This window comes from Schistocerca serialis, chromosome 2 (genome assembly GCF_023864345.2).
Source record: "Schistocerca serialis cubense isolate TAMUIC-IGC-003099 chromosome 2, iqSchSeri2.2, whole genome shotgun sequence".
NCBI lineage: Eukaryota > Metazoa > Arthropoda > Insecta > Orthoptera > Acrididae > Schistocerca > Schistocerca serialis.
The window spans coordinates 981,565,829-981,581,481 of record NC_064639.1 but is presented as its reverse complement, the minus strand read 5'-3'; the positions used below and the strand labels follow the sequence as shown (position 1 = coordinate 981,581,481).

General features: G+C 40.6%; 1 protein-coding gene across 3 annotated transcripts in view; it reads left to right on the top strand.

Annotated features, from left to right (window-relative positions):
* Nucleotides 1-14,841, top strand: part of LOC126458398 (esterase FE4-like) — a 325,378-nt gene extending 310,537 nt beyond the window's left edge. For 2 of the 3 annotated variants that reach the window (XM_050095409.1, XM_050095408.1), the window contains 2 exons: nucleotides 10,994-11,114; nucleotides 14,084-14,841. In XM_050095409.1, coding sequence (XP_049951366.1) covers nucleotides 10,994-11,114; nucleotides 14,084-14,237 — 275 coding nt within the window. In that variant the 3' untranslated portion in view covers nucleotides 14,238-14,841. Of the gene's footprint in view, nucleotides 1-10,993; nucleotides 11,115-14,083 lie in introns of those variants that run through there. The other variant, XR_007585628.1, reaches the window with a different exon arrangement.
* The last annotated feature ends 812 nt before the right edge of the window (nucleotides 14,842-15,653 follow it).

Here is a 15,653-nt window from a genome sequence, read left to right as displayed (position 1 = left end):
CAAGTTTCCCCAAAACACTGACAGTTTCATTTTCAGTGAAGAAAGCACCTCAAACTCGTTGGTAAGGGGATCAGTACACCACCCTGAGTCCTCCCTGGTCCCTGTCCACCCTTTACAGGACACATAGATCTACCATAGGCATGCCACACACAGTCAAGTAGATGGGTGATAACAGATCTTGTACTTTCTGCAGAGGAGACATGGTCCACAGGAGAGGATAGTACCTGGGGTATCTCTGGTACGGGTATCACAGGTACACAACACTCAGATGCCAATCATTTGATAGTAGTCAAGGCAATTTCCAGTTTCTTATGAATGTAAAACAACTCATCCTGTGTTTGAGAGTAGCATTCACACTGGGGCTGCATTTTGACTGGTGCAATGTATTGCAAGGCAGTGAACAAAAAACTTTAAATTAAGCCTGCTGATTATCTTTCCAAGATTTATGTTGAGGCAACACAAAAGCCTGTGGTAAAAATTACTAGTTTCCTGAAACGTTTTGATGTTAATTAGAGTTGTTGGCAAACTCAAAAACAGAGGTAATTTATGATAAATGCAGATAATATATAGGGCTACTCCTCTTTAAAGGGAAAATGAAAATGTATGTAACTCAACATATTAGTTAGAAAAGGTGCTACAGTAACTAAATCACAAACTCCGATTTGCTGCAAACAGCTAGTAGATTTTGCAAAGGTCACTGGTAGCTTCCAAAAATTTTCAAAAACACATATTTATTTGCATTCATATGCAGTGAAATTCAGGGGTGATGTGTTCTTGGGCTGAACTGTGAACCACAAATGCTGATTTGCTATGAAATAAATTACGTATCCAAAACACTCATTTGGCAACTTATGAAAATATATCTACATTTGCAACTACATCTGTACTCTGCAAGCCACAGTAAGGTGCATGGTAGAGGGTATATCTCATTGTACCAGCATTTATTTGCATTGTTGATATACAGTGAAACTCACAGGTGATGCGCTCTTTGGCTGATGTGAGGACCACAACAGTTTTGTAAGCATCTAAAAATTCTCAAACTAACCTATTTCTCATGTAATTTTACAATGAAATTAGAAGAAGATTTTTTTTTTAATGAGGATAGGCCTACTGTTCTCACAGATTTTAAAAGAGCACAATTTAGTTTAAGTCTACGACTGTCAGTAACAGTACTATAGGTTATCGTGGCACTCATGAATATTTGAAATTTCACAGTATATCACAATACAAATAGGTACTGATACAATCAATGAATAATTATGTAAAAGTGACAAGAACAGTAAAATATGTGAAGTCAGGCGATGATCTTGTACAAGCGGTCTCATACAAGGGTAAAATTCCTAAGTCGGCTTACCTTGATCGAAATCTCTGAAATGTACAGCGCCAGCAAAGCACATCTTCTGCCTGCTGCAGCTGACAATGCATCCATGTCTCTGCACACTCCCAGAGGAAACACTAGCATCTTCCTCCACCCCTATCCTGGTATCCCTCCCCCTCTCCACAAAATGTTTCTTCATTACCCTCACTGCCCACCCCGGCTAGATTGCTGCTCACATCAGACACAGTCTGATCTTAGCACCTGGTGGCGATAGCGGCCATGGGTGTATGTTATTGTGGCATTTTCTACTTCTGAAAAAAGACTTTGCTTGAAAGCTGAAATATTTCCAGCAGTCTTTTTCATCGTGCCTATCTGTGATTCCAAACCTCCTCTATTTGGTGATCAGCAGTTTACCCTTCCCATATCATTGTTACTCCATACTGGACTTTCCACTGGCACAATGACTCAAATCCATAACCATTGCCTTTTGCAAGCAAATGCTCACCACAGACTGAGCTGTCCAGGCATAGAGTGTAATCTACAAATAGTTTGATCAGTAGGGCATTTTCCTACAAAAACAAAGATTCTGCATTTGAATCCCAGTCTGTCTTACAGTTTTAATCTGCAAGGAAGTTCCAGATCAGTGTACACTCCATTTCAGAGTGAATATTCATTCCGGAGATTTGATTTTGTGTGGCCATACTGCTGCCCAGGAATTACTGATCTCCAGAATCAAGGTATTATTCCCCTAAAGCCATCTTCAAATGCAAACATAGGCTTCAAAACACAAGTGTTATACTCAGAGTGGCTTGCGAATGCACAAAAGTAATCTATCAGCCCACACAGTATGCGTGCATCACCATGATCACAGCCTGCATACCAGTGATCTTTACAGAGCCACCATAGTGGGGCTAAAGCATATGACATGACGTACCATCACTGAGGAATAAAGCAGGCACTTTTAGCAATAAGTACCCCTTTGATGCAATTTTGAATAAAAAACTGCATTTTTACATTTCCAAATAATTTATGTATAACATACAGGGGGTGGACAAAAATATGGAAATACCAAAAACACAATAATAAACAATACTAATCACAATAATAAAAGTATGATAATACACTGTAGGGAACTGTTGGCACTCAAAACAGCTTCCACTTGTCCTGGAGTGGATAAAGACAGGTCCCGTATGGTTTTCGAGGGTACCTAATACCACTCTACCTGCCAAATAGTGGCAAGTTAAGGTAACAATGATTGACATGGATAGTGATTACCTCCATTCCCTCCAGAATAGACCGCAAATGCTCAACAGTATTGAGATCTAGTGACTGTAGTGGCCAGGGGAGATGTGACAGTCGATTCTCGTGCTCACAAAAACCAGTCATGGATGATGCGAGCCGTGTGAACAGAGGCCCCTTTGCTTTGAACACAGCATCAACACTGGGGAACAAATATTGCACCTTGGGATGGGCAGAATTAGCCAAAATGATCACATAATGCTTGGCAGTAATGGGACCTTCCATGGTAAGCATGGAACTCATGGAATACCATGATATGGTTGCTCAAATCATCACTGAACCCCCCACCATGTTTCACCCTTGGCAGCAAGCAGTCTGCGTCGTAGACCAGATGTAAACTTGCACATAAGGTTGAAATAATGTGAAACAAGATTAATCCTATGAAATGACTTTCTTCCATTGCTCCAGAGTCCTGGTTTTATGGATTTGTCACCACATTTTCCTGTTATGGGCATTTGCTTCACTGATGACTAGTTTTGGAATTCCAGCTCACCGTGCAATTTCCAGCTTATGGAGCTCCTTTCATGTTGTTTTGGTGCTCACAGGGTTCACAGTTCTGCAGTGACTTTTGCAGCTGTCATCCTGTTATTTTTCTTCACAACCCTCTTCAGTGACCATCTGTGATGATCACTGTATGCCACTTTTTTCGGCTTTCCCTGTAAGCAGTATAAATCTTCAGTATGGTAAATCTTGAAAGACCAAACATTTCGACTACCTTGGTTATGGAAACACCCCACCATACGATCACCAGTAATTTGCTCACATTTGAATTCACTTAGCTCAGTCATAATGCACCAAACAGAATACTGTTCGGACTAAGACTGACCCTTACAAAATACTGAGGACACTCCATAAGTTGCCCTTTGTTGTCAAATACAACAGCATACTTGCAGGCTTGGCTATCATCTGAAATTATGTTCAAGCATTGCATTTCTTGTGGCATTTAAATATTTTTGTCCAGCTCCTGTACACAAGGCACATTCTGCTCTCATATTTCGAATAAGATCATGAGACTTCACAAATACTACCTGCTTTACATATAAAACTTGATAAGAAATCCTGTTGCAGCAATAACACCACATCTGCTTTTATTGTCTCCAGAGGAAGTGTTACATACATGTTGCATATTACTATTCCTGGATTCATGTAGAGACATTTGTTTAAGTTCATTTACATGTGCGTGAAAAGGAGTCCATAAGGAAATGACTAGTTTCTCGTATATTACTTTAATAAAGTACCTGTATGTGTGTAAACAAGCTTTTTCCCTTGCATTTGAAACTTGTATGGTCTCTTGAGATAACAGTACATACACTATGTGATCAAAAGTATCTGGACACCTGGCTGAAAACAACTTACAATTTTGTGGTGTCCTCCATCGGTTATGCTGGAATTCAGTATGGTGTTGGTCCACCCTTAGCCTTGATGACAGCTTCCACTCTCGCAGGCATACATTCAACCAGGTGCTGGAAGGTTTTTTGGGTAACGGCAGTGCTTTCTTCACAGAGTGGTGCACTGAGTAGAGCTATCAATGTTGGTCAGTGAGGCCTGGCACGAAGTCGGCATTCCAAAACGTCCGAAAGGTGTTCTATAGAATACAGGTCAGGACACTGTGCAGGCCAGTCCATTACAGGGATGTTGTTGTGTAACCATTCTGTCACAGGCCTTGCATTATGAACAGGTGCTTGATCGTGTTGAAAGATGCAATCGCCATCCCCGAATTGCTCTTCAACAGTGGGAAGCAAGAAGGTGCTTAGAACATCAACATAGGCCTGTGCTGTGATAGTGCCATGCAAAACAACAAGGGGTGCAAGCCCCCTCCTGGAAAAACACAACCACACCATAACACCACCACCTCCGAATTTTACTGTTGGTACTACACACGCTGGCAGATGACGTTCACTGGGCATTCGCCATACCCACACCCTACCATCGGATAACCACATTGTATACCGTGACTTATCACTCCACACAATGTTTTTGCACTGTTCAATTGTCCAATGTTTACGCTCTTTACACCAAGCGAGGCATCATTTGGCATTTACCGGTGTGATGTGTGGCTTATGAGCAGCCGCTCCACCATGAAATCAAAGTTTTCTCACCTCCTGCGTAACTGTCATAGAAGTTGCAGTGGATCGTGATGCAGTTTGGAATTCCTGTGTGATAGTCTGCATAGATGTCTGCCTATTACACATTACAACCCTCTTCAACTGTTGGCGGTCTCTGTCAGCCAACAGATGAGGTCGGCCTGTATGTGTCCCATTCTGATCTCTAACGATGTCTAATAACTACTAAGGTCACTGATATGGAGTACCTGGCTGTAGGTGGCAGCACAATGCACCTAATATGAAAAATGTATGTATTTGGGGATGTCTGGATACTTTTGATCACATAGTGTACGTCATACCCATATGGACGCTTTGTGATGGAAAAAAAAAAAAAGAATGAAAATGATCTTATGGCATTGTTGGCTGGGAGGTCCCATGCGGGGGAGTTCAGCCGCAATGTTGCAAGTCCCTTTTAGTTGACGCCACTTTGGTGACTTGCGAGTCAATGATGATGAAAGACACAAAACCTAGTCATCTCGAGGCAGAGAAAATCCCTGACTCCACCGGGAATCAAACCTGGGACCCCAGCCGCGGGAAGCGAGAACACTACCGCAAGACCACGAGCTATGGACCGTGATGGAAAATATGCATCATTAGTAACATAGCACATTCAAGTGATCCCTTTTTCATACCATGAAAGGCAAATTGGGCTGTGTTTCATCTGTGTAGTCAACTCAGTGCTGTTGGGTAATTTAGAGAAATGTTTGGAGGAATATTCTCCTAGCAACACTGCCACACTGAAATTCTATCTCCTAATATCATGTACAGTAGAGAGAACATTTTCAGTCTAGAAAACAATTATTTCAGTGATGAGAGGAAGGTATTTATTCCACAGAATTTTGGAAAATTCACTGCCACAAAGAGCAAGTGTCAATACCGTAAGCTCCTTACCGAACATTACAGGTGATACTCCAGTGTTCCCATGCCTGTGGAACATGTAGTTTAAAATTTAATCCTTATGTGAACTTATTTTCAGTATTCAAAAAGCGATTCCTACATATACTGAATTGTATGAGTATTTGATAGCTGTTGAGCATGTTAATGGAACTTTTCAGGTGGATATCAATGCCCAGCATGCCCAGAGATAATGCTCTTGCAACTTACTGTCAACTTTTGGACTTCGAGAAAGGTTGAACTATTGACATGATGGATATGGGAGCATCATACTGACAGATCAAACAACTGCACAGTGACTGCAGGAAGAGTGGTGACCAGATGAAGTCAGAGAACAGTGCGGCCTTTAGACTAGGCAGTAGTTCCAGAAGAATTGGACCATGAGAAACTCATAGAATTGCTTGGTTGACTCCAATGGATGGATTACAACAACAGCTGAAATCTGGACAGAGATTACAGGCAATTTGTCACCAAGAACTGTCAAGAAAATATGGGTTGAAACTTGGGTTTAGGCCTTGCATTGATACCTACATCTACATCTACTTGCAAACTCTTCAATCCACTACATGGTTCCAGAATGGGATTTTTCACTCTGCAGCGGAGTGTGTGCTGATATGAAACTTCCTGGGAGATTAAAACTGTGTGCCAGACTGAGACTCGAACTTGGGACCTTTGCCTTTCACGGGCAAGTGCTTGCCCTTGAAAGGCAAAGGTCCCGAGTTTGAGTCTTGGTCTGGCACACAGTTTCAATCTGCCAGGAAGTTTCACTACATGGTGTTTGGCAGAGGGTACCCTGTACCACTAATAGTTATTTCCTTTTCTGCTCCATTTGCAAATAGAGTGAGGGAAAAATGACTGTCTATATACCTCCTTATGAGCCCTAATCTCTCTAGTCTTATCTTCAAAAATGGTTCAAATGGCTCTGAGCACTATGGGACTCAACTGCTGAGATCATTAGTCCCCTAGAACTTAGAACTAGTTAAACCTAACTAACCTAAGGACATCACAAACATCCATGCCCGAGGCAGGATTCGAACCTGCGACCGTAGCGGTCTTGCGGTTCCAGACTGCAGCGCCGTTAACTGCACGGCCACTTCGGCCGGCAGTCTTATCTTCATGGTCCTTAAACAAAATGTATGTTGGTGGCAGCAGAACCACTAAGCAGTCAGCCTCAAATGCCAGTTCTCTAAATTTTCTCTATAGCTCTCCTCAAAAAGAACATCACCTCCCCTCCAGTGATACCCATTTGAGTTCCCGAAGCATCCCCATAATACCTGTATGTTGTTAAAACCTACTGGTAACGAATCTAGCAACCACCATTTCCTAAAATTCTTCCAGTAAACTGAAGTCAAACATTCACCTTCCCTACTACAGTCCTTAAATGCCCAATTCCCTTTCATACTGCTTTGCAACATTATGCCTAGATATTTAATCAATGGGACTGTGTCAAGCAACATTCTACCAACACTGTATTAAAATATTATGGGTTTGTTTTTTCTACTCATTTGCATTAACTTACATTTTTCTATGTTTAAAGCTACCTGTCATTCTTCACACCAACTAGAAATTTTGTCTAAGCCATCTTGTATCCTCCTACGGTCACTCAGTGAGGACACCTTCCCACACACCACAACATGATCATTTAGTAATCGTGAAAGATCTTACGGAGATGAAGATAAACTCCAGTGGAAGACTCTGCAGGAGAGACGCTCAGTAGCTCAGTACAGGCTTTTGTTGAAGTTTCGAGAACATACCTTCACCAAAGAGTCAAGCAGAATATTGCTCCCTCCTACGTATATCTCGCGAAGAGACCATGAGGATAAAATCGGAGAGATTAGGGCCCACATAGAGGCATACCGACAATCCTCCTTTCCACGAACAATACGAGACTGGAATAGGAGGGAGAACCGATAGAGGTACTCAAGGTACCCTCCGCCACACACCGTCAGGTGGCTTGTGGAGTATGGATGTAGATGCAGATGTAGATCATCAGCTAACAGCCACAGATTGCTGCTGGCCTTGGCCACCAGATCATTTTTGTATATAGAAAATAACAGCAGCCCCATCACATGTCGCTGGGGAACTCCTGAAGATGTCTCTTATGAACACTTGCCACTGAGGACAACATACAGGGCTCTGTTAGTTAATGTCTTCAAGCCACTTGCACATCTGGAAACCTATTCTGTAAGCTTGTATCTTCATTAACCCTTTAACTGCTCTAGATGTGTTAACACGCATGCCTTTGTACCTGTCCCTGTGTGCTCTGAACATGTTTACGCGCACCACCAGTCCTTCTACCTGGTACTCTGAAAGTGCAGATACGTTCAGAGTATCAGGTAGAAGGACTGGTGGCACGCGTAAACATGTTCAAAGCACACAGGGACAGGTACAAAGGCATGTGCGTTAACACGTCCAGAGCAATTAAAAGTTTAACAGTCAGCACTGTGGCACTGTGTCAAATGATTTATGGAAATCTAGGATTATGGACTCCACCTGCTGCACTTCATCCACAGTTTGCAGGATCTCATATGAGAAAAGGGGAAACAGAGTATCACTTCAGCAAAGCTTTCTAAAACCATGCTGATCTTGGACAGAAGCTTTTCCTTCTCAAAGAAATTTATTACATTCAAACTGAGAATATGTTCAAATATTCTGCAACACACCAATTTTAAAGATATTTGTCTATAATTTTGTGGGTCTATTCTTTTACCGTTCTTATATGCAAGGAGGCATCTGAGATTTTTTCCAGTTGCTTGGGATGGGTAAGAGATTCATGATAAATCCAAGCTAAGTAAGAGGCCGATGCTGTGGAGTACTCTTTGTAACACCAAATTCGGATTCCATCAGGACCTGCTGAGTTGTTTGCTTTCAACTCTTTCAGTTGTTTCTCTACACCAGGGATGCTTATTACTATATCCTCCATACAAGAGCCTGTGCTTTGGTCGAACAATGACATGTTAGTACAGTTCTCCTGCAGAAACGATTTCTTAAATGCAAAGTTTAAAGCTTTGGCTTTACTTTTGTTATCTTCTACTGCCACAACAGACTGGTCAGCAAGTGACTGGATGGAAGCCTTAGCCCTCTTTGTGATTTTATGCAAGACTAGAATTTTTGTGTGTTCTCAGCAAGCTGTATTGCTAAGAGACGATGGTGGAAGTTGCTGTATGCTTTGTGCATCAATTTTTTTACTGACACATGAATTTCTATTAACTTTTGCCTGTCACCATTTGCACATCCTCTTTTGAACCTCTGCATCATCAGCATTTTTCGAATTAGGTTGTTAAACCATGGTAGGTCTTTTCCATCCTCCATCTACTTACTCTGTACAAACTTCTCCAGGGTATGATTTATAATCAGTTTAAACTTTGCCCGTAATTCCTCTATGTCCACTGTATTGGAATTAAATGATGTCAATTCATTGTCTAAGTGGGATGCTAACAACTGTCTATGAGCTCTATAGAGCAGAAATACCCTCTTAGCCTCCTTGACTCATGTTTTAACTTTACGAACCAAAATTATTATGATGACATGACACTCTATACTGATCTGGTTGATTAGGTCAGGTCTGTTTGTGCATGCACTGTTTACAGATAATTACTCAATGTACAGCCAGAGTCAACTGGAACACTGAGTGGCTTTTTGTAGTGTTCAGCAAGGAGTCTTGCTTCTGTTTATGATGGTCAGAGTGATATCCAGAAACAATCTGGTGAAAGGTCTCAGGCAACAGTGATTCTCAAGATGCATGTTTGGAATCATGATGCGAATAAGACAACACAACTGATTCAGTAATTGTTGGAGGGAAGATGAATCCTCACCATTATGTGAGAAGAACAGTTGTCATGTCCTTATTGACCAGGGTACCAAAAATATTCCAGCAGGATAATGCAAGAGGCCAAACCGAAGGTCACACCGCAAATGCCTTGAGGAATGTACGGATTTGGTCTCTCTGCACTGCATCCCCCCTCCCCCCCCCCCCTCCACCCAGACACCGTCGCTTTATCATCCAAAGCATATGTCTGGGATGTGATGGTATGGTAATACACGCTTCAGCCAGCAATATCCTGAAATTGCACAGCTTGCATTTCCAGAAAATCAGAAATTTCTCAAGATGAGTTCTGGAGGCTGTTGGCTTCCAAGCCACAATGAATACAGTAGTGGATTCATGTCATTTTGGGGTCACACTCCAAACTGATATTGATGATGGACGTCATATACTACATGTTACGTAATGAACATCTCCACAAGTTTGATAAATATCTTACTGGTGGGAGCATCACAGTGCACCACTTTCAATTTCTGTCAATGTATTTAGTAATATATTGTAAAAGACAAGATTAATAGTCATTAATGTTAAATTTTTACAGCCAACATCAGAAATGGGTAGCAGTGTTTCGGTCTTCTAAAAAGTTTCTGTTTTAAATTGGTTTTTTTTTTTTTTTTTTTTTTTTTAACGAGTGTTTGCTGTATTTCTGGTGCATTTTCCCCATTCTGAAGTGTGTATGTTTCAGAAATTTCAGTGCATACCTCTACTTTTTGCTGAAGGACATTAATATTTTGGTCATAACAGTCATATCAGCCCTTCATATTAGTTATGATGAATATAAATGTGTGTCAGGCTGCTATTAATTCAGAGAAATAAAAGGAAAACGTTACTGACCTTTGGATTACACCTGGAGTTTGCTCAGAGAGCTTGATTAACAGGCAACAGCTCATTATAAGCAGATTTAAAAACTAAAACTAAAGTAAACTCCGCCTGAACAGGCCACGAAGGCCCAACGGTACCGGCTGGCTGTCATGTCGGCTTCAGCGCACAGACACCACTGGATGTGGATATGAAGAGGCATGTGATCAGCACACCGCTCTCCTGGCTGTATATCAGTTTACAAGACCAGAGTAGCTACTTATCAGTCAAGTAGCTCCTCAGTTTGCCTCACAAGGGCTGAGTGCCCCCTGCTTGCCAACAGCACTCCGCAGACCGGATGGTCATCCATCCAAGTGTTAGCCCAGCTCAACTGCGACTAACTTCAGTGATCTGATGGGGAACCAATGTTACCACTGTGGCAGAGCAGTTAGCTATAAGTAGATTTCGGTTTGGAAATCAGTCTGGCACATATGTTCGCATGTTGCAACGTATTCTTTAAATTGTTTTTGTGGTATTTCTGATTGGATTTGATTGCATTCAACTCATTTCACTTCACTTGATTACCTCCATTTAATCTGAGTGAAGTAATTCTGCTAAATCTTTTTATTTATTGAAGCAATAGTGTTATCAGTATGCATGATTCTGCATTAGGAACGTGAGTAGCCATTCATTAATTTTTCATGCAAGAGAGATGTTCATTTTTTTGTGTTCTCGCACATAGCTTGTCTTCTTTAGGGGCTTCACATGCAGATGATCTACCATACCTATTCTTCTCTTGGGCTCTGCCACATGGATCTAATGGGGCAGTAACTGGAGCAAGACTTGTAAAGATGTGGACCAACTTTGCAAAGACTGGGTGAGTAATAAATAATTTTTGTTGTTCTGGTCTTTAGTCCAAAGATTGATTTGATGCAGCCCTCCAAACTACTCTATCCTGAGCTAGATCCTTTATCTCTGTATAACTACTGCAACCTATATCCATTTGAAACTATTTACCATAGTTAAGCCTTGGTCTACACTTACAATTTTTTTCCTTTCACACTTACTTCCATTACCAAACACATAATTGCTTGAGGCCTCCCTTCTTTTTGTCATACTGTGTCATAAATTAATGAGGGCTGGAACTTTAATAGAGGCAACTATTTACTTACAGCTCATACAACATAGGTACATGTTTCAAAGTTTTACTGACCTTCAGAGTAGTCACTAGCATTGTGTATAACCCATTGCCAGCGATGTGGAAGTCATAGGATACTCTTAGTAGTGCCAGTTGTGTTGACAGTTCGAGTGGCATGGTCTATTGCCCGACGAATTTGTAGCAGTTCTGAAGGGAATGACGTGAAGTGTTTCCTTCAGTTTAGAAATTGAGTTGAACTCACGAGGACTTAAGTCAGGGGAGTACAGTAGGTGTATAGCACTTACAAGGGAACCTCCCCATCGCACCCCCCTCAGATTTAGTTATAAGTTGGCACAGTAGATAGGCCTTGAAAAACTGAACAGAGATCAATCGAGAAAACAGGAAGAAGTTGTGTGGAACTATGAAAAAAATAAGCAAAATATACAAACTGAGTAGTCCATGCACAAGATAGGCAACATCAAGGATAATGTGAGCTCAGGAGCGCCGCGGTCCTGTGGTTAGCGTGGGCAGTTGCGGAATGAAAGGTCCTTGGTTCAAGTCTCCTCTCGAGTGAAAAGTTCACTTCTTTTTTTTTTTTTTTTTTTTAAGTTATGATCTGTCTGTTTGTTCATTGACGTCTCTGTTCACTGTAATAAGTTTAGTGTCCGTGTTTTGCGACCGCACTGCAAAACCGTGTGATTAGTAGACGAAAGGACGTGCCTCTCCAATGGGAACCGAAAACATTTGATCGCAAGGTCATAGGTCAAACGATTCCTCCACGGGAAAACACGTCTGATATATTCCATATGACACTGGTGACGGCATGTGCGTCACATGACAGGAATAAGTTGTCGACCCACCTAACTTGTACACTTGGCGAATGGGTAAAAAGATTCTTCTACCTCGCCCGATACTACTGCGCAGTTACCTCGCATTGGATGGACAGATAATAATTGTCTGAAAATAAAAAATTAAACTTTTCACTCGAGGGAAGACTTGAACCAAGGACTTCTCGTTGCGCAGCTGCTCATGCTAACCACGGGACCACGGCACTCCTGAGCTCCCATTATCTTTGATGTTACCTATCGTGTGCATGGAGTACTCAATTTGTATATTTTGCCTATTTTTTCAGAGTTTCACACAACTTCTTCCTGTTTTCTCTGTTGATCTGTCTTCAGTTTTTCAAGGCCTATCCACTGTGCCAACTTATAACTAAATCTGAGGGGGGTGCGATGGGGAGGTTCCCTTGTTAGTAGTCTCCTCAGTCAAACAAATCAGTAACAGCTTGCACTGTATGTGCTAGAGCATTGTCCTGCAAAATGGTGGTCAGATCCCGCAGAAAGTGTTATCACTTCTGTCTCTAAGCTGGTAGTATGCTGTGTTCCAAAAATGAACAGCATAGAGACAGAAATGATGACACTTTCTGCAAGACCTGACCATCATTTTGCAGGACAATGCCCAAGCACATACAGTGCAAGCTGTTACTGATTTGTCTGACTGATGGGGCTGCTAAGTGCTATACCACCTACTGCACCTCCCCTGACTTAAGTCCTCATAAGTTCAACTCTATTTATAAACTGAAGGGAACACTTCACAGCATTTGCTTCAGGACTGCTACAAATTTGTTGGGCAATAGACTGCACCGCTCAAACTGTCAACACAACTGGCACTGCTAAGAGTATCCTATGACTTCCACATCGCTGGCAATGGGCTATAAACAATGCTGGTGACTACTTTGAAGATAAGAAAAACTTTGAAACATGTATCTATTCTGTATGAGCTGTAAATAAATAGTTGCCACTATTAAAGTTCCAACCCTCGTATTTTCTCCCCTAGTAATCTTTAATTTAACCACATTATTGGTGGGTGGGGTCCATGGCTGTGGGCTGAGTTACTTGAAGAAATACTGCAACATGCTACTTTTTGTGTAGCTTTATTTTCTGTGAGGACACATTTTGACCTTTCACTGATCTTTAATTTGCGTAATACATTTCGAACTTCATTAGAATGTTTTTAATGATGCATTTTTAATGCTGCAGCTACCTTTTGTTCCGCAATTTGTGGCTCATTTTCGCCCTTTATATCAACAGCACAAACACTTTCAGGTTCACAGATTCAATACAGCATTCACCATGTGACTGACAAATTTTACTCAGTCACAGAACACACTTGAGTGCTGTTTGCACAATCCAAAATTTGGGCATCATTATTTCATTTCCTTAATGGGCAGAGGTAGACTGTGACATCATGAAGAACTGTTCTGACAATCTTACTGCAGAAGATGGAATAAATTTAGTTACTCATGAGCAGTCACAATTGTTACCTCTCAGCATACAAGTTCCCACACCAAAAGATGAATAAACAGCTGCATGAAATAATATGAGGACAATGGGATTAAAGGTTTTTCATTTTTAATTTATCTTTAAATTACATGGTCCCTCCATTCTGAATATAATGAATTTCAGTCAGCTTTATCTTGGTGCTGTGTAAGTTCAAAAAGCAAATACAACATTAAAACATTATTTTTGTCAGTCCCAAAAGATGTGTCATTGTATAATTTAGATTGCCTATTTCAGTATTGGTATTAATTTTCCAGTTAACATTGTTATATTGTTAAAAATCAAATAAGGATGTCACTACAAAGTCCTTGTCTCTTGACATAAAATGGTTCTCAGTACAAGAGATGCTAGTTTTGACTTGTTTTCCAGGCATCCAACACCAGTAGATGATCCCTTGTTACCCGTGCACTGGACCAGCTATACACTGGAACTGCCAATTTACTTGGATATTGGATCAGAAATGCAACTAAAAACTGGGCTCAAGGAAAAAGCTATGGACTTCTGGCACAATCTAGTACCATGACATGAAGTGTACTTTCAAGCCATAAATGATAGTGTCAATCAAAATGAAATACAAACACCAAATGGTTTCTTACTGCAGGCATTATTTCTATGGACTATATATCAAAGTTAACTTGTTTTATTAATTTGTGTCACAAATCTGACTGTCAGTATGAAACAATTAGACAAAATGAAAGAATAACACAAATCAGAAAATACAAAGCTACAAACATTCCACGGCTATCTCTTCTCCCTGTACACTGGCATGCAGTTTACAACATGATGATCGGAAAGATGTGAAAAACAACTAATAACAATATATGTAGCACAGTTGTGTGTTTTCATTCTTAGATGCAGTATTTTTCTACAGAGATAATTAGTGAATAAGAAAACTTATTCCACAGAAGATTATAAATTCAAACCACAAACTTGTCTGCTGAAGATACATTGCTTGATAAGTCAACATTCAGTAAGCAGCTCAAACACAGTGGCTGGTAATTTGAGAGAGAGCAGAGAAGGAGCCACGATTTTCTTTTAACAGAAATGGTCAATTTTAATCAAAAATTTATTTAATGAACATATTCTGTTATAAATTACAGAGCATTAATTTTTACTGATTCACACATATGGAGACACTTATTGGGGATTTCATGTGTCAGAATCCCTTCTGATAAGACTGACGTTTTTCATGATGTTTCAAATATTAGCTCATAAAAAAGTTTGCATTTCACCTTCATATATTTTTAAATTGTGATTCTGTACAGCTGTAATTTAAATTTGCTTCGTAAGATGAGCTGTAGCCAGAAATAATACAAACACAAAGTTAGCATTTCATTTCTAGCAGAGCACCGAGAGGACTCCAAGAACTATACTTTTCACTCTCTCAAGATATTCTAGAATCCTGGTTGTATGGGGACAGCCAGTTCATTTTCTCTTCATGGCTGACTGAGTGGTGCAAAGTGATTCCACTCATTGCAATGTACAGGGTGCCCATAATTAAAGTTCCAGTTTCAAAACACTGTAAAAAGTCTACCACTGCTCAGAATGACATCAAATTTGAACAGCATATTATTGACACAGAGGGAAACGTCATGGAACAAAAACAAAATTTAACAAAAATGAGGTTGGCTATAAATGACAGATGAATCATAATATGACAGCTATGGTTTGAGTTGCACATTACTCCATCAACATTGTTCAGTGTTCAGCACAACTCCAGCAGTCAACAGTTGTGACACTGTTAGGCAAGCCCAATCACCATGGTGAGGTCATACCACAGATGATGGGAAAAAATCAGTTCTTAACTGTCCCAAGGCCAAAAATAGCATAAAAAGCAAAATGACATTGGTTTTTAATCGTCATGAGACAGACACAAGACATGTTCAATATGCTGTCTATCATTTTCTACCACAAGTTGAAATTGAGAAACAGCACGTCG